General features: G+C 42.4%; 1 protein-coding gene and 1 long non-coding RNA gene across 3 annotated transcripts in view; both read left to right on the top strand.

The window, feature by feature from the left end:
- Window positions 1–9,019: 9,019 nt before the first annotated feature.
- The window catches only part of SWAP70 (switching B cell complex subunit SWAP70), a 78,575-nt gene continuing 65,336 nt past the window's right edge, over window positions 9,020–22,258 (top strand). The window contains exon 1 of one of the 2 annotated variants that reach the window (XM_082341547.1): window positions 9,020–9,214. In XM_082341547.1, the coding sequence (XP_082197673.1) occupies window positions 9,116–9,214 (99 nt within the window). In that variant the 5' untranslated portion in view covers window positions 9,020–9,115. The remainder of the gene's footprint in view (window positions 9,215–22,258) is intronic. The other variant, XM_082341546.1, reaches the window with a different exon arrangement.
- LOC309605636 lies at window positions 9,230–21,471 on the top strand. Its single transcript, XR_014231462.1, has 2 exons — window positions 9,230–16,792; window positions 17,134–21,471. It is a non-coding gene; the product is annotated as an uncharacterized lncRNA (long non-coding RNA).

Genomic DNA, 22,258 nt, shown 5'->3' with positions numbered 1-22,258 from the left:
CTACTCTTCGTTGCGGTGCACGGGTTTCTCATTGTGGTGGCTTCTCTTGTTGTGGAGCACGGACTGTAGGTGCAGAGGCTTCAGTAGTTGTGGCTCACGGGTTCTAGAGCACAGGCTCAGTAGTTGTGGCGCACGGGCTTAGTCGCTTCACGGCATGTGGGATCTTCCTGGACCAGGGCTCGAACCCGTGTCCCCTGCATTGGTAGGCGGATTCTTAACCACTGCACCACCAGGGAAGCCCTGACTTGATGTTTTGATATATGTATACATTGTGAAATAATTCCTCCAGTCAAGCTAATTAACATATCCATCACCTCACATAGTTACCAGTTACCGTTTTTGTTTTTTTGGTGGTGGTAAGAACACTTAAGATCTACCCTCTTAGCAAATTTCAAGTATACACTACAGTATTGTTAACTATATTCACATTGCTGTACATCAGATCTCCAGAACTTATTCATCTTGTAAAACTGAAACTTTGTGCCCTTGATCAACATTTCCCTACTTCTCCCTCCCCCCAGCCCCTGGCAACTATCATTCTACTCTTACAGTCTGTGAGTTTGAGTATATTAGATTCATATACAAGTGAGATCATGCAGTATTTGGCTTTCTGTGTCTGGCTTATTTCACTTATCATAATGTCCTCCAGGTTCACCCATGTTGTTGCAAATGCCAAGATTTCCTTCTTTGTAATGGCTGAATAATATTCCATTGTATATGTATATATATATGTATATGCCACATTCTTTACCCACTCCCCATCAATGGACATTTAGGTTGTTTTCGTATCTTGGCTGCTGTGAATAATGCTGCAATGAACATGAGAGTGTAGCTATCTCTTCAAGATGCTGATTTCAATTCTGATGTGTGAGTGTTTTCCCTACACCAAGCAATCCTCCAACACCAGCTGGTGTCAATTCCAACACTATCTACCTGGAGATAGCATCACATCTCATAGGTTAAAGGCTCAGACCCACAAGACTCACATGACTTCAGATGCCAATTCCAAGTCCAAGTTGTTACCTGTGCTTCTGACCCACTGGCTCTATATCAGAGGTTCCCACGACCCCCTCCTTGGGGATTTGATTGATTTGCTAGAATGGCTCACAGAAGTCAGGAAACCAGTTTACTTATTAGATTACTGGTTTATCACAGAAGTTATTAAAGGATACGAATGAACAGATGAAGAGATACACAGGGTGAGTTTCCGAAAACAGGAACTTCTGTTTCTGTGGAGTTTGGGGCCTGCATGTGGATGTGTTCTGGTTCACCAACCAGGAAGCTCTCCAAATCCTGTGTCTGTTGGTTTTTGTGTTTTTATTTATTTGGCTGCATCAGGTCTTAGTTGTGGCATGTGGGATCTTAGTTGCGGCACGTGGGATCTTAGTTGCAGCATGTGGGATCTTTTGTTGCACCGTGTGGGCTCTTCGTTGTGGTGCGCAGGCTTCTCTCTAGTTGTGGTAAGTGGGCTCAGTAGTTGCAGCACGTGGGCTCCAGAGCACGCGGGCTCAGTAGTTGCAGCACATGGGCTCTCTAGTTGTGGCGCATAGGCTCCAGAGCACACGGGCTCAGTAGTTGTGGCACGCGGGCTCTAGAGTGCGCGGGCTTAGTTGCCCTGCGGCATGTGGGATCTTAGTTCCCCGACCAGGGATCCAACCCACGTCCCCTGCATTGGAAGGAGGATTCTTAACCACTGGACCACGAGGGAAGTCCCTCCTTTTGGGTTTTTATGGAAGCTCCATTACATAGGAACAATTGATTAAGTCATTGACCACTGGTGATTGAACTCAATCTCTAACCCCTCTCCTGTCCCCAGAGGTCAAAAGGGATGGGAGTGAAGGTTCCAACCCTCTAATCAAATGGTTGGTTCCTCTGGCAGTCAGCCCTTATCCTTAGGTTCTTTCCAAAATTCACCTCATTAACATAACAAACGACACTATTATGGCTCTCAACACTTAGGAAATTCTAAGGGTTTTAGGAGCTCTGTGCCAGAAATGGGACAAAGAGCAAATGTATTTATTATAAATCACGATATCACATAGCCAAAGCACCATTTTTTTTTTGCTTTCGTACTTCTGTGCATGCAGCTAGCTACCTCTTTCTTTCTGGAATGTCCTTCCTTCTCTTGTACAGCTATCTGTGAACTTTCACTAATTCTCAAGACTCAATCTCCATGTCTAACAAGGCCTTAATCTCTGAAATATACAAATAGCTCATACAACTCAACAACAAAAAAACAAACAACCCAATGGAAAAATGGGCAGAAGACCTTAATAGACATTTCTCCAAAGGAGACATACAGACGGCCAGTAGGCACATGAAAAGATGCTCAACATCATTAATTATTAGAGAAATGCAAATCAAAACTACCATGAGGTATCACCTCACACCGGTCAGAATGGCCATCATTAAAAAGTCTACAAATAACAAATGCTGGAGAGGGTGTGGAGAAAAGGGAACCCTCCTACACTGTTGGTGGGAATGTAAGTTGGTACTATGGAAAACAGTATGGAGGTTCCTCAGAAAACTAAAAATAAAATTACCATATGATCCAGCAATCCCACTCCTGGGAATATACCCAGACAAAACTGTAATTCAAAAGATACATACACCACTATGTTCACAGCAGCACTATTCACAATAGCCAAAACAAGGAAACAAGCTAAATGTCCATCAACAGATGAATGGGTAAAGAAGATGTGGTACATATATACAATGGAATACTCAGCCATAAAAAAGAATGAAATAATGCCATTTGCAGCAACATAGATGCAACTAGAGATTATCATACTAAGTGAAGTAAGTCAGAAAGAGAAAGACAAATACCATATGATATCACTTACATGTGGAATCTAAAATATGGCACAAATGAACCTATCTACAAAACAGAAACAGACTCACAGACATGGAGAACAAACTTGTGGTTGCCAAGGGGGAGGAGGTAGGGGGGAGGGAGAGGGAGGGACTGGGAGTTTGGGGCTGGTAGATGCAAACTGTTACATTTAGAATGGATAAACAAGGTCCTATCGCATAGCACAGGGAACTATATTCAATATCCTGTAATAGACCATAATGGAAAACAATATAAAAAAAAAATGTATATATGTGTATAACTGAGTCACTTTGCTGTACAGCAGAGATTGGCACAGCATTGTAAATCAACTATACTTCAATAAATTGGGAAAAAAAAGACTCAATCTCCACATCTGAGAAGCTTCTCCTAACTCTACCCTCATCCCTATTCTTAATGGGTCAGGCTGACATGGAGTTTTCATGCATTCCATGGGGCAATAGATATGGCCTTGGTCTCAGTGACAGATGATTAAATCAGGATTTTCATTGGAACATGGGGTTCAGCCTAAACTCCAGCTAGTGATGTTGGAGGAGGCTTTCAGAGTTAACCCTGTCACACAATTCTCACAGTTACAAGATTAGATTTTGCTGCTTTTGCACCTTGAGCAAACCACCCAACCCTAAGGCCTCAGAGGGTTTTGTCCTTGTTGGCATCAGAGTTCCATTATTCTCCTCCTTCCTGTTTTTCATGATTGCCCCTCCCATTTGGATGGGCTTTAGTGACTATGCCATGCTTTCACAGCTGTTATTTTATTTGATCCTCACAATAACCCCTGAGGCGGAGAGAGCTGTTTTCACCAGTTGAGGAGACTGCAATTTGTCCTGGTTCTGAGAACTTAAATCCTGGCATTGGTTTATGAAACTTCCCATGGAACCAGAAGCTTCCTCTCAGGAAAGCTTTGGGGTAATGGCAGTCACAAAGATGCTATCAGCCGCTGAGTGGCCAGGGGCCGGACACCACTCCCACATCTGCCGGCTTCAGGCACAGTTGCTCAGCATTTCTGCTTCTTGTTGCCAGATTGTGCCCACTGATTACAGGGCATTTCAGTGATGGGATAAAATTCATATTTTATTTAAAAATTTTCTCCGCCTGTTTGGGCCTCTTCCTTCCCCTTTAGTGTGTGTTGTGCATCTGCATTACCCAGACCTCCTTAGGAGAATTTTTTTTTTTAATTTATTTTATTTATTTATTTTTGGCTGCGTTGGGTCTTCGTTGCTGTGCGCAGGCTTTCTCTAGTTGTGGTGAGCGGGGGCTACTCTTCGTTGCGGTGTGCGGGCTTCTCATTGCGGTGGCTTCTCATTGTGGAGTACGGGCTCTAGGTGCACAGGCTTCAGTAGTTGTGGCACATGGGCTCAGCAGTTGTGGTTCGCGGGCTCTAGAGTGCAGGCTCAGTAGTTGTGGCGCACGGGCTTAGTTGCTCCGTGGCATGTGAGATCTTCTCGGACCAGAGCTGGAACCCATGTCCTCTGCATTGGCAGGCGGATTCTTAACCACTGCACCACCAGGGAAGCCCTAGGAGAATGTTTTCCTTCTTAATCTTATAAGGGGTCATGATGACCCACTTCGTATGTGCAGATCTGATTGTGTCCACTGTCAGTATGTCTTTTGATGTAGAACCCTTTGTCTCAAAAACTTATATACCTGTGCTTTGACCTCTAACAAGCAGAACAGTCCTCAGAGCTTTCTGAGAGACTGCTTCCTGCATTATAATTCTCAGGTTGGCTTGAATAAAATCTTCCATTTCTTTCTTAGATTGACTATGAGTTGATTTTTTTCTTCGACACAGGCCTTTGGCCAAGATAAGATGAGAGCTCGATAGAGCTCACTGGCAGGCCTAGTGCTCCTTGTCGGTTACCAGGAGAGACTGGGGATTAGGAAGAATTTTATTTTTGAAACCAGCATATCTTGGCTCCTTTACAGTCCCTCTAGATTCTACTTGAAAATTGAACAATTCAAACTTAGTTCAACTCCCTTTTTGTATTTTGTCTTAGAGAAATAGTAGAAGCCAGTTGGCAATTTCAATGTTATGATTGGAAATCTCCTTAGCCAGATCCACAAGATCATTAAGTATCTTTACTAGTTTTCATTAGATACTCTTCCTAGTTTTTACATTATCTCAGGCAACAGTGTTGCCAAACTTTTCACCAGCTATAACATTTTGTCCAACTCTATTAGTTTGCTAGGGGTGCCATGATAACATGCCGCAAACTGGTGGCTTGAACAACAGAAATTTATTGTCTCACAGTTCTGGAAGCTAGAAATACAAGATCAAGCTACCAGCAGGGTTTGTCCCTTCAAAAAGCTATGAGGAAGAATCTTTTCCATGCTTGTCTCCTAGCTTCTGGTGATTTGCTGGCTATCTCTGGTGTTCCTTGGCTTGTAGACCCATCACCCTGATTTCTGTCTTCATGTTCACATGTCATTCTTCCCGTGTGTGTCCAAATTTCCTCTTTTTATAAGGATACCAGTCGTATTGGATTAGGGCCCACCCTAATGACTTCATTTTAACTGGATTACCTCTGTAAAACTTCATCTGAGACACTGGAGATTAAGACTTAAACATATGAATTTTGGGGAGAGACAATTCAACTCACAGCAGCAACTTTCAACAACAATTCCCTCACTGTCTTTCAAACCTTCACTTGAGATCCTTTTAGCTTCTGCCACCCCCCTGCCCAAAGCCAGTAACACATGCTTTTTGTTAACAGTATCTAACTTCACAAATTTCAATATCAGTTAGGGGCTGGTCAGGGAAGCAGCACCACTAAGGAATACAGGATTTATAACAGGGATTAAATACAGCACAATTGTAGGAAAAGCTGGGGGAGAAAAAGTCTGGAAGGAGATGGCTGGAGGATCAAAGGAAACTAACCAGGGATCACAAAGGAAAGCTGGTGAAGAATTCTATGGAAGGTTGTAGCCTCTGCATCCGGAAATGGCCTGAAACTGATAGGTCATCAGGGCTTAGCAGTCAGGAAGACAGCTTGGATTGAACTTGGGGAGAGTGAGGGCAAACTAGAATCCACAAGGACAAACTGGAACCTATGAGGACAAAACGGAACCCATAGCTATCTCTCATGCTGCTGATGCAGGTGGTCTGCAGGAGAAGTTGATGCATTTACCACAGAACTACATGTGTGCCTTGCCCCAGAGGCTTGGAGAAGCTGAAATAGGAGATATGGTGGGAGCTGGAGGAGTTGGGGACCAGTTGCTGCTCTGCACCAACAATGTGCCAGCAGGTCAGTAACAAGTTTACAATCTGCAGCTGGTACCTGGCATCTTCAGAGCACAAGGGCTGCTGCTTCACTTGCTCCTTTCAAATCTTACACAAATTTCTCTTGTGACCAATCCTATCTTGGAACCAGACTGGGAAGGGAAATTTGGGGGACTAAATTTCAGTTTAGTTAAATTGACACAGCACAAAACCACCACATGAGCCAAATATCAACAGTTGCCTGGTACCAGGATGCTGTGTCTCATATGTACTAGTATCTCATTTAAGCCTCATCATCACAGTTTTGCAAGATAAATAGTAGCCTTCCCACTTTACCTATGAAGAAATGAAGACTCATATTTGCTCATAGGTAAGCAAATGGTGGAGTCTGGATTCTGCCCTACATCTGTGTGGTAGCCAGCTTCCAAGATGGGTCCCAGTGGTTCTTGCCTTCTGATACTCATGCTCTTTTGTATTTCCCCTCCCACCTTAAATAGGTCTGACCTGAGTAATCAGTAGAGTATTGCAGAAATGATGATAAGTGACTTTTGAGGCAGGATCATAAAAGACATTGCAGCTTCCACCTTTCTCTTTCTTGGACCACCTGCTCTGGGAAAAGCCAGCTGACATGTTGTAAGGACACTCAAGTAGCCTGTAGGTGGACCCATACAGGGAGGAACTGAGGCCTTTTGTGAACAAGTCCATGTGGGTGAGCCATGGTACAAGTAATTTCTACAGCACCAGCCTCCCCTTCAGATGACTACAGTCCCATATCCTGACTGAAACCTCTCAGGAGACCTCAAGCCAGAACTATATGGCTAAATGGCCTTTAAATTCTGGACCCATAGAAAATATGAGATAATGTTTATTATTGTTTTAAGCTGCTAAATTTTGGGTTAGTTGATTACACAGCAGTAGAGAATTAATATAATCTGTTAGGTTCCAAAGCACAGCTCCTTCCATGACATCATTTTGCTTTAAAATTTGTTCAGATTATGAGAGTGGGGATTGTGGAAGAAGTAGGAATTTTTTTTTAAAATATACATTTATTTATTTATTTATTTTTGGCTGCGTTGGGTCTTTGTTGCTGTGCACGGGCGTTTCTCTAGTTGCGGCGAGCAAGGGCTACTCTTCAATGCGGTGCGCGGGTTTCTTATTGCGGTGGCTTCTCTTGTTGCAGAGCACAGGCTCTAGGCATGCGGGCTTCAGTAGTTGTGGCATGTGGGCTCAGTAGCTGTGGCTTGCGGGCTCTAGAGTGCAGGCTCAGTAGTTGTGGCACACGGGCTTAGTTGCTCCGCGGCATGTGGGATCTTCCCAGACCAGGGCTCGAACCCGTGTCCCCTGCATTGGCAGGCAGATTCTTAACCACTGCACCACCAGGGAAGTCCAAGAAGTAGGAATTTGAAAGTTCAGAATGTACTGGTCATGTGATCCCCCCCCCCCCCCAAAAGCTTTGAAATATCTTTTTGGTGCTTCCAGATACAGAGAGAGAAGGAGTGTCATCTAGTGGTTAATCTGAACCTTGAGAATTAGGAGGGTTTCTTTTTTGTCACTACCTAGGGAAAGCTGAGTTGGCATGAAGAAATTAGAGGTTAAATCATGTGTTTTTGTTGACTGGCAGACTTGAGCTGGAGTTGGGGAAGATCATTGATAGAGACTGGATTCTGGCAGAGCAAGAAAAGTCCTGACAAATGGAGAAGTGGGGCCTCTAGGGCCCTCACACTGAGAGACTGATAGTCCCTCTGCTTTTGCCCCTTCCCTTCAACTGGGCCATCCTTTCCTCTGCCCCACCAAGTTCCCTGTGGCCTGAAGCTCACTGAAGCTGCTCCTTCCTTTTCTGCTCTTTCCAAATCCCCCTTCCTTATGATGCCCTTTTCCTTTTAATAAAGTTCATATATGTGCATTTAGGAACATAAAAGAGGAAAACAAAACCAAACTTCATCTGAGAACCGTTTCCCTTTGAAAACTCTTGGTATTTGTTTTTCTCTCCATTTTATCCAGATTTGGTCTTGGATTGGAGATGCAAGGCACTGTGCCTGGTGACTTAATCAGACTGGAGTCAGCCAGCAATATTTATTATCTTAGGATGTGAGCACTAGGAGAACCCTTCCAGATCATCTGGAGCAACCATGCTCATTTCATACGTGGAACATTTGAAGCCCAAAGAGGTCAAGTGATCATTGTTAACAGATATCAAATGAACATCTACAATGCGGAGGACGCTCTTCCGGGCATAGATAGGTTCTTTTTAAATGGTCCACCCAGTCTGATTAGTAAGATGGGTGGAGTGATTTGCTGGGGTCCTTCCAGATCTCCTATTATGCAAGCACAGAAACATCAGGAAACAGCACCATTACCCACATCAAACCCTTCCTAAATTGTGAACTGTCCCTCAACAGCTGAGAGTTAGAAAAGGTTGCCTGACCCTCTGATTTCTAAACCCACCTTAAACCTCAACTCTTTGCCCCCGGAGACCACTACACAGTAGGCATCAAGAAATGTTTGGGAAATGCATGAACCAATTTCCCTCGAGGCCCTTCCCTGCTTCCCCTCCCCCTCCTCTCCCACTAGGTACTGTGCCAGCATTTGAGCCCCTGACCGGGGACTTTTGGGGATCTTGTCTGGCCTCCTCAGACAGTAACCCCGTCCCCGGGTCAGGAGCAGGGCTCCATTTCTCACTGTGGGACGCCGGCCTCTCATATTTTTTCTCGGGATAGGGGGCTCTTGTTTGGGGGGCATGCGAGCACCGAAAATGGCCCGAGCTGGTCTTGGGAGCACTAGGCGGATGCGTGGTGGCGCTTGCCGTTCTAACCGGGAAAGACGGCCGGGCGTCCCCACAGGCAGGGAGAGGCGGACCACCCGACCCAGCGCTCCCGCTGCACAGCGCGGTCCGCCGCGGGCGCCGAGTGGGCGGGGCCTGTCGGGGGCGGGGCCTGCCGCTGTCAGGTGACAGCGCGGCGGGCGGTGGCGGCAGAGGCCCAGGCGCGTCAGACGCGCCGAGTGGCTGGCAGGACAGTCGCGGCAGCCGGGGTATCAGGGCCGCGACCATGGGGGGCTTGAAGGACGAGCTGCTCAAGGCCATCTGGCATGCTTTCACCGCGCTCGACCTGGACCACAGCGGCAAGGTCTCCAAGTCCCAGCTCAAGGTGGGCGCACCCGCCTCCCCCGGGCCCGCACTCGCCCCTCCCCGGCGCGTGCTCTACTACCACCGGGTGGAAGCGGGCAGGCGGGCGGTGACCCTAGGGAATGGCGGACCGGAATGCGGCCGAGCGGCCTGCTCGGGGTGGAGGGAGCCGAGACCGGGATTTGGCATTTTTCGCCTCCCTCTTACTTTCGGGCCTCGCGCTCGGACCGGTGCGTTAGTTCCCTTAGGGCTCCTGGTGAGCAAGGGACGGCGCGGGTGGGGGCTCTGAAGGGCGAGCCGGTCTCCCTGTTGGCGCGGGAGGCCCAGAAAGTTTGACTCGGAGAGTGCGGTGGGAAGCTCCCTTAGGAAACCTATCCAAAGTTTCCTCCCCGTTCTGGGAGAGGAAGGGACTTGCCCAAGGTGACTGGTCAGAGCCCTCTAAGGGGCACGCTCCGCACCGGGGCAGTTCTCAAAACGACCAGCTGCCCTCCAGGCAACCAGGCAGTTCCGAGAAGGGAGAAGTGCCCCAGAGCCCGGCCCGCAGCGGCCTCCAATTTTGGGGCGCTTTGGCGGTGGGGTACCCTTTCCGACTAGGGAGGAAGACCTAGCGTCCTCAGGTCTGGAACGAATCGAGGGTGTGCCGTGTCCCGCAGGGACCTTTGTTTCCGGGTGAGGAGCTCTGATCTGGCACTTTGCAAAAGCAAGTGCTTTTGCAGAGTCTTTATTGTGACTGCCAAAGACCCCATCATTAAATGAGCGTATAAGGTATAAATAAAGGAATGCTTGTAAATTGAGTAACCCCAAGCAGGGTAAGTGGCATTTAGCCAGGAGAAATTGGCAGCTTCTTGAAAGTGTAAAATATGGAAACAGACAAGAAGAGCCATTCATAGGCATTTAAAAATATACACATTTTGGATCTGAATGTCTGGTTTTCTTAGCCTCTTCTGGGAGTGAATTTCAGAAGATTGAGTTTGCTTTGTATACTTTGTTCAGTAATCAGGAGGTTCTTATGACTAGTGGCTTTTATGCCAGTAGGACTTAGCATTCTGCCTGTTTTCCTTTTACCCTCCTCTTTTTTTCTCATTCATAAAATCATAGTCTGGAAGGATTCATAGAGATCATCCATTTAATCTTTATTTGACTTTATTTTTAAAATTAACATAGAGTAAAATTGACTATTTTGGTGGATGGTTCTGACTTTTAACATATATAGATTTGTATAACTACTACCAAAATCAGGGTTCCATCAGTTCCGTCATCCCCAAAAGTTCCCTCATGCTGCCCCCCTCTTCCTCAACTGCTGGCAATCAATGATCTGTTCTTAATTGCTATAGTTTTGTCTCTTCTACAGTGTCATAAAAATGGAGTCATACAGTATGTAACCTTTTGACAGTGACATCTTTTGCTCAGCATAATGCCTGAGAGATTCACCTATGTTGTTGTGTATCAATAATTCTTTTTATTGCTAAGCAATATTCCATTGTATGGATGTACCGTAGTTAATCCATTCACCCTTGAAGAACATTTGTGTTATTTCCATCTTTGGTGATTATGAATAGAGTTGCATTTTACTCTTCACTCTTTTTACTTTTAATTTACCTATACCACTATGTTTAAAGTGAGTTTCTTGTAGATGGCATGTAGTTGGGTCTTGTTTTTTTTTAATCCATTCTGACAATCTTTTAATTGATGTGTTTAGACCAATTACATTTAATTACTGATGTTCGATTTAGGGTTACCATTTTACTATTTGGTTTCTGTTTGTTTTCACTATTTTTTCTCTTCCAATTGATGGCATTAACGAAATATTTTCTATTACTTTTGTTGTACACCATTCAAAATTGTCTTTGTGGCTGCTTATGGAAAAAGTGTCCAGAGGATTCTTGACTGCAGGCTTGGCAGGAAGTATTAAATCCTAGTTCATAGCTTTTACCCACAGGATGTTGATAATGCAAATGTGCAGTTGTATTTTGTCTCTTTGTCTGCTTAACTGAGAGATTTTGGGATTGATTCAGTTCTGTTCATCTTGCCAGTGTTTCTGGAATTGGAAATATTAAAAAGTTTCTATTTAGTTCTCTCCTTTTTGGAGTTTTGACTCTAAAGTTCGAGGTTCATTGATCCATTGGCTAGGAATAGAGATTTTGCCTTAATTTGCTCATTCATTCATTTGTTCATAAATAACCTTTTACATATACTTTGTGTAAGGTACCATGCTAATTTCATAAAAAGATCAGTATTTTTAGGCTCTTAAGAGTTAATATCTCCTTGGAGGAAATATCATACAATTGATTTATTAAATAGCAGAGTAAAAATTACATACCCAAATTGAGGTTAAAATTTATTGCTTTGGAAAACTGTATGGGCATTCTAAAATAGTTTTGACACTTGTCTTTTTGAATTACCTTCACAGTTTTTGACGTGAGTGGTGACACTTCATGTGTTAGATACTGTGCCTAATTCTAAGGGTGATATGATAGTGAAGGTGGCGGAAAAAGAAACATACGAATTTTTGCCTTCAAAGAGTTTAAATGTTGGTAGGCAAACTAAAAGAATAGGCAACCGTTGGAGAAGTCTCTCTGTCTTTCTGTGTATATATATAGATTATATTACTTAGACAATTACCCTATCCTTAAAAAATGTAAGATCTGGTGGTAGAGATAAGAAGTACAGGAATACTATGGAGAGGAAGATGTTGAATGTGATAGAAGATAAGAGCCCATGAGATTTTAGAGGAAGAGACCAGTACTTTTTACTGGTGGAATTACTTCATGAAAAAGCTTTGAAATTGCCTCTGAAGAAAACTAGAATGTGATTATGTGGAAATGGGGGGAGGATTAAGCCCATCCTATTCATTCATTCATTCATTCATTCATTCTTTCAATGGGTATCTATTGACTGCTTTTAGCTCTAAGGGATCCTTGTGAACTACTGCAGGCCACAGGAATTAATCAGGCATTTATAGGGACTTCTGTGTAACTTATTTTGATTGGAGTGTAGGATATGAGTGTGTTTGTATGTATAAGAAAGAGTTTTTGATGAATGGACGTTTAGCTGGAGATGATGTCCCTGGGTAAGTGTGGGGCTGTTGGTACAGGATCTTGGTAGTTGAAGCTTGGAAAAAGGAGAGAAGAGGTTCAACAGTGGCCTTGGGGAATGGCTAGAGTAGGTGGTGAGAGGAAGAATGGAAGCCAGGGGACCAGAAATGGGATATAAGAACCACTTTGGGGCAACACTGGCGCTGAGGAAGAAGAGATTTTCAAGGAAAACATCGTCTGTTATCTTTGAGAGTTAATTTATTATTATTATGTACATATATTTTGGAGATTGTAAAGTTATGATATTGATTCTTCCCTGCCGTAGCTCATAAACTACATTATTTCTTCTTTTGTGAAGAGAAGTTGTGAAAAGTTTGGAGTATTGGCATCATTTTGGGAATAAATTTATTTTTGACTTTTAAGGAGATTTCTTTGCAGTACAGTACTCATTTAGATAAATGTGTTTGGGTCACTGCTATAATTAGTAAATATTTTCCTTGAGGGCCCCCAGTTTAGTACAAAAATCTTACTATTTTTCTTTTGGCTGCGTTGGGTTTTCCTTGCAGTGCGCGGGCGTCTCACTGCGGTGGCTTCTCTCGTTGCGGAGCACGGGCTCTAGGCGCACGGGCTTCAGCAGTTGTGGCTCGCGGGCTCTAGAGCGCAGGCTCAGTAGTTTTGGCGCATGGGCTTAGTTGTTCCAGGGCATGTGGGATCTTCCCGGACCAGGGCTCGAACCCGTGTCCCCTGCATTGGCAGGCGGATTCTTAACCATTGTGCCGCCAGGGAAGTCCCCAAAAAGCTTATTTAAAATAATTTTTTTTTAATTTTAAAAATTTACTTTATTGAAGTATAGTTGATTTAGAGTGTTGTGTTAATTTCTGCTGTATAGCAAAGTGATTCAGTTATACATATATTCATTCTTTTTCATATTCTTTTCTATTATGGTTTATCACCAGATATTGAATATAGTTCCCCGTGCTGTATAGTAGGACCTCGTTGTTTATCCATTCTATATATAATAGTTTGCATCTGCTAATCCCAAACTCCCAGTCCATCCCTCTCTCACCTCCCCTTCCACTTGGCAACCACAAGCCAAAAAGCTTATTTTTTATACCTAAACTTTATTATTAACTAATAGCATTTTAAAAAACACCTTTATTGGAGTATAATTGCTTTACAATGGTATGTTAGTTTCTGTTGTATAACAAAGTGAATCAGCTATACGTATACATATATCCCCATATCCCCTCCCTCTTGCATCTCCCTCCCACCATCCCTATCCCACCCCTCTAGGTGGTCACAAAGCACCGAGCTGATACCCCTGTGCTATGTGGCTGCTTCCTACTAGCTATCTCTTTTACATTTGGTAGTGTATATATGTCCATGCCACTCTCTCACTTTGTCCCAGCTTACCCTTCCCCCTCCCCATGTCCTCAAGTCCATTCTCTACGTCTGCGTCTTTATTCCTGTCCTGCCCCTAGGTTCTTCAGAACCATTTCTTTTTTTTAGATTCCATATATATGTGTTAGCCTACGGTATTTGTTTTTCTCTTTCTGACTTACTTCTGTATGACTTCTGTATTACTCTGTATGACAGTCTCTAAGTCCATCCACCTCACTACAAATAACTCAATTTTGTTCCTTTTTATGGCTGAGTAATATTCCATTGTATATATGTGCCACATCTTCTTTATCCATTCATCTGTCGATGGACACTTAGGTTGCTTCCATGTCCTGGCTATTGTAAATAGAGCTGCAATGAACATTGTGGTACATGACTCTTTTTGAATTATGGTTTTCTCAGGGTATATCCCCAGTAGTGGGATTGCTGGGTTGAATGGTAGTTCTATTTTTAGTTTTTTAAGGAACCTCCATACTGTTCTCCATAGTGGCTGTATCAATTTACATTCCCACCAACAGTGCAAGAGGGTTTCCTTTTCTCCACACCTTCTCCAGCATTTATTGTTTGTAGGTTTTTTGATGATGGCCATTCTGACTGGTATGAGGTGATACCTCATTGTAGTTTTGATTTGCATTTCTCTAATGATTAGAGATGTTGAGCATCCTTTCATGTGTTTGTTGGCAATCTGTATATCTTCTTTGGAGAAATGTCTGTTTAGGTCTTCCACCCATTTTTGGATTGGGTTGTTTTTTTGTTTCGATATTGAGCAGCTCATATTAAAGGAGATTAAGCCTTCGTCAGTTGCTTCATTTGCAAATATTTTCTCCCATTCTGAGGGTTGTCTTTTCGTCTTGTTTATGGTTTCCTTTGCTTTGCAAAAGCTTTTAAGTTTCATTAGGTCCCATTTGTTTATTTTTGTTTTTATTTCCATTTCTCTAGGAGGTGGGTCAAAAAGGACCTTGCTGTAATTTATGTCATAGAGTGTTCTGCCTGTTTTCCTCTAAGAGTTTTATAGTATCTGGCCTTACATTTAGGTCTTTGATCCATTTTGAGTTTATTTTTGTGTATGGTGTTAGGGAGTGTTCTAATTTCATTCTTTTACATGTAGCTGTCCAGTTTTCCCAGCACCACTTATTGAAGAGTGATAACATATTTTTGAGTAAAACAAAAATTACCATCTGTATAAATTTTGAAACTTAAAATACAAAGAAAAAATTAACATAAGAAAGATATTTGTTGGGACTTCCCTGGTGGTGCAGTAGTTAATAATCCGCCTGCCAATGCAGGGGACACGGGTTCAATCCCTGAGAAGATCCCGCATGCCACGGAGCAACTAAGCCCGAGCGCCGCAACTTCTGAGCCTGTGCTCTAGAGCCCGTGAGCCACAAGTACTGAGCCCGCGTGCCACAAATACTGAAGCCCATGCGCCTAGAGCCCATGCTCCGCAACAAGAGAAGCCACTGCAATGAGAAGACTGCACACTGCAACAAAGAGTAACCCCCGCTCGCCACAACTAGAGAAAGCCCGTGCGCAGCAACGAAGGCCCAACGCAGCCAAAAAGAAAAAATTTATTAAAAATAAAAGATATTTGTTGAGGCAAACATAGATTTTCATTAAACTTATGATTAAGATAAAAATACAGAATACAGAATTTAAAAACTACTTGTGACTTACATAAGCTACTATAGAAGCAGATGTTGGGTTGTCCTCTAGTCCAGCAGTCCCCAACCTTTTTGGCAGTGGGGACTGGTTTTGTGGAAGACAGTATTTCCACAGGGCGGCGGTGGGGGGGGGATGGTTCAGGTGGTAATGCGAGCGATGGTTCAGGTGGTAATGCGAACAGTGGGGAGCGATGGGAATGGCAGATGAAGCTTCTCTCGCCTGCTGCTCACTTCCTGCTGTGCGGCCAGTTCCTAACAGGCCATGGACTGGTACTGGTCTGCAGCCTGGGGGTTGCGGACCCCTCCTCTAGCCACAGTGACGTTTCTTGTTAAAACAGCTGGGCATGAGGTCATTGCAGGTCAATATCTTGATCTTCATTAAAGAACACCCCTTATCACCTCCATGCCCTCCAACAAATAGGGAACCAACTCTGCCTCACTTTCCTTACCTTGATTCTTTCTCCCTCTTCCTCCCACATTCCCTGTGATTTCCTTGAGCTTCCTCCTGGCAATTTGTGCAGCCTCTCCAGGGTACCTCTGTCTCTTTGGCTCCAGTTGTGGCATTTCTGGCTCCCTACCTGAGTTGTAGCTGATTAGGTGTCCACCGGCACAGTCAGCCCGTGCACCCCCATAGCAGTCATCAGCTGTATTAGCTTAATCTGTAATTGGATTTTTAGAAGGCAACTCATTTTTTTTTAATGAATTTATTTATTTTACTTATTCTTATTTTTGGCTGTGTTGGGTCTTCATTGCTGTGCGCGGGCTTTCTCTGGTTGCAGCGAGCGGGGGCTACTCTTTGTTGAGGTGCGCGGGCTTCTCATTGCGGTGGCCTCTCTTATGGCGGAGCACGGGCTCTAGGCGCACGGGCTTCAGTAGTTGTGGCACGCGGGCTCAGTAGTTGTGGCATGTGGGTTCTAGAGCGCAGGTTCAGCAGTTGTGGCGCACGGGCTTAGTTGCTCCGTGGCATGTGGGATCTTCCCGGGCCAGGGCTCGAACCTGTGTCCCCTGCATTGGCAGGCGGATTCTTAACCACTGTGCCACCAGGGAAGCCCGCAACTCATTTTTGTAATTGTCATTGATTTGCTGTCACTATTTTTCAGGCTGGAATACAGAGGGATACTAAACTAAGTTATTGTTTTAAGTTAAGCTTGTTCTAATTGTGTAGAGATCTACTTTTCAGCTGCTGAAGTAGATAGCAATAGGCTTATGGTGGAAGAGAAATCTTCAGAAACACATTCTTTACTTGCTTTTATACTTGTATTCATTAATAGCCCTTCCTTAGAAAAAACTGTGTAGTTTAAGGCTATGTTCATCTTGAATGCAGTTAAAAACTACTGGGAGAGATTTTGATGGAAACTTTTCTTTATATCTATAGGAGGGTGCTCCATACATGCAGGTGGCTGAGTAAACATTATTGAACTTTTTTTTCACCAATTTTTCCCTTGGTTTTGATGTTTGTGCCCTTCTTTTGTCTTTTTTTTTTTTTTAATGAGGGACATTTGTGTGTGGATTCCATATTTTACTATGTTTTATTTATTTATTTATTTATTTATTTATTTATTTATTTATTTATTTATTTATTTATGGCTGTGTTGGGTCTTCGTTTCTGTGTGAGGGCTTTCTCCAGTTGCGGCAAGTGGGGGCCACTTCTCATCGCGGTGCGCGGGCCTCTCACTATCGCGGCCTCTCTTGTTGCGGAGCACAGGCTCCAGACGCGCAGGCTCAGTAATTGTGGCTCACGGGCCCAGTCGCTCCGCGGCATGTGGGATCTTCCCAGACCAGGGCTCGAACCCGTGTGCCCTGCATTGGCAGGCAGACTCTCAACCACTGCGCCACCAGGGAAGCCCATGGATTCCATATTTTAGTAAACTTTATTAATATGCCATCTGAAACAGACATTGTTACCTTTAGGTTACGTAAATTTGCAAAAGTCATAAGGGAAATAGGTATTGGACATATTATTTGAAGGAGAAGCATTCTTCTCCATTGGTGTTTAAAAATTATCTTCAAATTATTTAGAATTTTGATGGTCTTGCAGAAAGATACTAAATCTCCAGTGTTACTTAGAAATACATGCAATTCCAAGAAGTTGAAAAGACAAAGCCTATCATTTAAACAAATGTACATCAAAAAGAAACTTTTTGAATAGTTCATATATACATATGGTATAAAATGCATAATGTACTAAAGGGCATTTACAAAAGTGAAAAGTAAGTTTCCTCCAACCCCTGGCCCACACTAGTTACCTGCCCCTGAGGTAACCATTGTTACTAGTTTTTTTTGTACTCCTTCCAGAAATCAAAATGTACCTTAAAATTGAACTCTCCTACACTGTTGATGAGAATGTAAGGTGGTGCAGCCACTTGGAGAACAGTATGGAGGTTCCTTAAAAAACTAAAAATAAAATTGCCATATGATCCAGCAATCTCACTCCTGGGCATATATCTGGAGAAAACTATAATTCAAAGAGGTACATGCATCCCAGTGTTTGTTGCAGCACTGTTTACAATGCCCATTGACTGATGAATGAATAAAGAAGATGTAGTGTGTATATATATATATATATATATATATATATATATATATATATATAAATAACACACACACAAACACACACACACAATGGAATATTACTCAGCCATAAAAAAGAATGAAATAGTGCCATTTGCAGCAACATGGATAGACCTAGAGATTATCATACTAAATGAAGTAAGCCAGACAGAGAAAGACAAATATCGTATGATATCACTTATATGTGGAATCGTAAAAAAAAAAAAAACAAATGAACTTATTTACAAAACAGAAACAGACCCACAGACATAGAAAACAAACTTGTGGTTACCAAAAGGGAAAGGAGGAGGGAAGGATAAATTAGGAGGTTGGGATTAACATATGCACACTACTATACATAATATATATAGTATATTCAACATTTTGTAATAACTTATAAGGGAAAAGAACCTGAAAAAGAATATATATCTGTATATATATAACTGAATTACTTTGTTGTATACCTGAAACTAACAGAACATTGTAAATCAACTATACTTCAATAAAAAAGTATCTTAAAATTAGTACTCTTATTGTTATAGTTAGTGTTGTTTTCTTAAATATAGCAAAATCTAGTGATAGTTTTCAAACATCTGTTATAATTTTACTTTACAGTTATGGTTGCAGTGTGAATTACATGTCAGTGCTGGAAATGTCTTGAGTAAGCTTATTGGCTCTGCACTCTTATCCTGTTGTTTTTAGAAATGCAGGGTTTTGTTTTGTTTTAAATTGTGCCCTTTTGAAGTAAAAGAGCTCACAACTAGTGAGGATGTGAATGAAAAAAAATTGAGGAACAACATGGGTAGTTTGAATCTTTATTCATTTCTCAATGATAGATTTTCAACTAAATGTTCTTTAATTTTTGCCCTGCAGTTGATTTGCGTATCTTGTGAATAATGTCATGTGCTCTGTTCCCATGTAGGCATTTAGCTTCAAAAATTTTTAATCTGGCTAGTTACAAAAGTAATTGAGGCTTCCCTGGTGGCGCAGTGGTTGAGAATCTGCCTGCCAATGCAGGGGACACGGGTTCGAGCCCTGGTCTGGGAGGATCCCACATGCCGCAGAGCAACTAGGCCCATGAGCCAGTTACTGAGCCTGCGTGTCTGGAGCCTGTGCTCCGCAACAAGAGAGGCCGCGATGATGAGAGGCCCGCGCACCACGATGAAGAGTGGCCCCCACTTGCCTCAACTAGAGAAAGCCCTCGCACAGAAACGAAGACCCAACACAGCCATAAATAAATAAATAAAAATAAACCCAAAGTTTAAAAAAAAAAAAAAATTTGAGCTTTAAAAAAAAAAAAAAAAGTAATTGAGCCAGGCCAGTGGTCTGTTGAAAATATAAAGGAAGCAAGTTGCAGTAAAGGGCTTTTATTGTGTGAAACACAATGTAAAAGATTTGGTTAATTCTTGTGAACTTGGCATGTATAGTATTCCCTCCCTAATCTTTAGTGTTATGTTTCTGTTAACCCCTGTGGTTAAAGTTGTTTCTGTTCTAAAAATCTAATTTAAAAAAAAACCCATTTACAGAACCAGAGCATGACTCACGAGCGAGCCTGTGAAAGTCTTTGTAAATATTTTTTGTATCTCACCAAAATGAAACAGTAAAGACAGCTCTCCAAATAAAGAGCATATAAGAGACATTTAAAAATCTTAAAATGGTAATAATGGATTCTGGATTATTTCCTTTTTCCGTTTCTTACTTGCTAGAAACTTTTCAGTAAGATAGACTGGAAGTTTTTGTTTTTTAGAAATATATGTAAACTTTTGCTTTATTGAGGATTATATTCAATCCACGAGGCACTTTTGTGTGTGTGGCCTTCCATCTTAATAGCCAGTGCATTTCTAATCTTATGACTCAGAGGCTCTTAACCTTCCTGGTCCCCATTTTGTACTTCCTTTGGGGTCTTACTGCAGTCCCAGAGGTGCATAGTAACTGGAAGCTAGAGACGGAAGAGGCTTTGAATGACCTTTTCTCACTTATTCAGTTTGCCCTCTCATTCCCTGTCCCACCCCGCCCCCCAGGAGGGTTATTGTAATCCCCTCAGTGATTATTAACACATTGGAATCCAAATCCTGCAACGTAAGTCTAAGTTAGTCTTTGCCTCAGCTTCCTTTATGTTTCCCAAGGCTTCATTTCATAAATCTATTTTTCTGCTCTGCTTTCTGCTTTATTTCCTTCTTCTCATTCTATCTTCAGATTCCTTTTTTTTTTTAACCCAAAATCTGTGTCTACTTGAAACTGCAGTTTTCAGAAATTAATTTTTAATTGTGGAAAGGTATTTGGGAGTAAATCTGCATATAGTCAAATTTCATATAAGGAGATCTTACAGTTAGGAAGAGATTTCTACAATATCAGAAAAACTAGTTTTTTAGTCTCAAGGTTCTATGCCTTCTTTACCCTTTGCTTCCTTAGGAATATTTAGCTTTACAGCCACAATGGCTTACCAACCAGAAGTGACAGCAGTTAGGATAAAAGTTGTTCTGTCAGATGGACAATGTCGAAGGTATTATATTTCACTGGGTAGGCACCTCTGGGAGGATGGAGCGCTACCTGCATTACCAGGCAGCACATCTCCATCAGTTCTTTTTTTTTTTTTTAATTGAAGTATAGTTGATTTACAGTGTTTTGCCAATCTCTGCTCTACAGCAGAGTGACTCAGTTATACACATATATATATTCTTTTTTTATATTCTTTTCCATTATGGTTTATCACAGGATATTGCTATACATGTGGTATACATTAGGACCTTGTTTATTTATTCTAAATGTAATAGTTTGCATCTACCAACCCCAAACTCCCAGTCCATTCCTCATCAGTGCTTTTCGTTCATAGGGTGTTGTATGTCTCAGGCAGATGCTGTTACATTGGAGTTGAGAGCAGGAGCTGGTAGGCAGCTGACTTAACTCTCAGTGACTTCCTTCAGTGATGATTTGAGAAAATGCTGTTAGATAATGGGACACCAGGCTGTTAGATCGAACTAGGTTGGAATTCTGAAGTTCTTCACTGGGGTGATTTTGGGGAATTTGCTTTGCTTGTTGTATTTAGGACTTGCTGTTAAATGGGAATAATAAGACATTTTAACAGTATACTTGCTTGTATAGATGGAGCTCACAACCTCTATGTATTACAACAGAAGATTTACTAGCCAACTGTTTCTTACCAAACACTGATGTTGAAGAAAATTGATCTACAAAACAGTATATAAATTTGAAGGTTTTAATCTATACCTTTTGCTAGGGACTCTGGGGAAGTGAAAAATATACAGCATTGTCCCTTACCTTGAGGAGTGTGCAGTTTAGTAAAGAAGATAATACATGAAATGACTACAACAAGATAACGTATAAGCAAGTTCTAGAAAGTGTGGAAAATGAGGTCTGTAGGCCATGCTGTCCAGTACATTAGCCATTAACCACATCTGGCTATTGAGCACTGAAAAGTAGCTAGTCCATGGGACTTCCCTGGTGGCACAGTGGATAAGACTTTGTGCTCCCAATGCAGGGGGCTTGGGTTCCATCCCTGGTCAGGAAACTAGATCCCACATGCATGCTGCAATTAAGAGTTCGCATGCCGCAACGCCCACCTGCTGCAACTAAGACCTGGAGCTGCCAAATAAATAAATAAATAAATATTTTTTTAAAAAAAAGAAAAAAAGAAAAAGTAGCTAGTCTGAATTGAGATATGCTGTAAATATAAAATATACACAGGATTTCAGAGACTTAGTACAAGAAAATAACGTAAGATATCTCTTTTAAAAATATTGATTACATGTTGTAGTTATAATATTTTGGATACATTAGTAAAATTAATTTTACCTCTTTCTTTTTGTGTTTTAAAAATGTGGCTATTAAACATTTTTAATTCCATATGTAGTTTGCATGATATTTCCGTCAGATGGAGCTGCTGTAGAAGTTTAAAGGAAATAGAGAAACAAATGCAGACAGTTTTAGGGGCTTCCCTGGTGGCACAGTGGTTAAGAATCTGCCTGCCAACGCAAGGGACATGGGTTCGAGCCCTGGTCCGGGAAGATCCCACATGCCGTGGAGCAACTAAGCCCGTGTGCCACAACTACTGAGCCTGCGTGCTGCAACTACTGAAGCCCGCGCGCCTAGAGCCCGTGCTCTGCAACAAAAGAAGCCACCACAATGAGAAGCCCGCACACCGCAATGAAGAGTAGCCCCCGCTCGTGCACCTAGAGAAAGCCCACGCACAGCAACGAAGACCCAACTCAGCCAAAAAATAAATAAATAAATAAATTAAATAAATCTGTAAAAAAAAAAAGATGCAGACAGTTGTAGACAAGAAACGTTTCATGGAGGAGATGGAATGTCAGCTGCTTCTGGAGGGAATGGGGCAAATCTTGTCCAGTATAGTCACAGAAAGATGACAGGTATGATGGTGGCATTGTGGATAAGAGCAGG

This window comes from Balaenoptera borealis, assembly GCF_965194805.1.
Source record: "Balaenoptera borealis genome assembly, chromosome: 11".
NCBI classification, from domain to species: Eukaryota; Metazoa; Chordata; class Mammalia; order Artiodactyla; family Balaenopteridae; genus Balaenoptera; species Balaenoptera borealis.
This window is presented reverse-complemented; position numbering and strand designations above follow the sequence as displayed.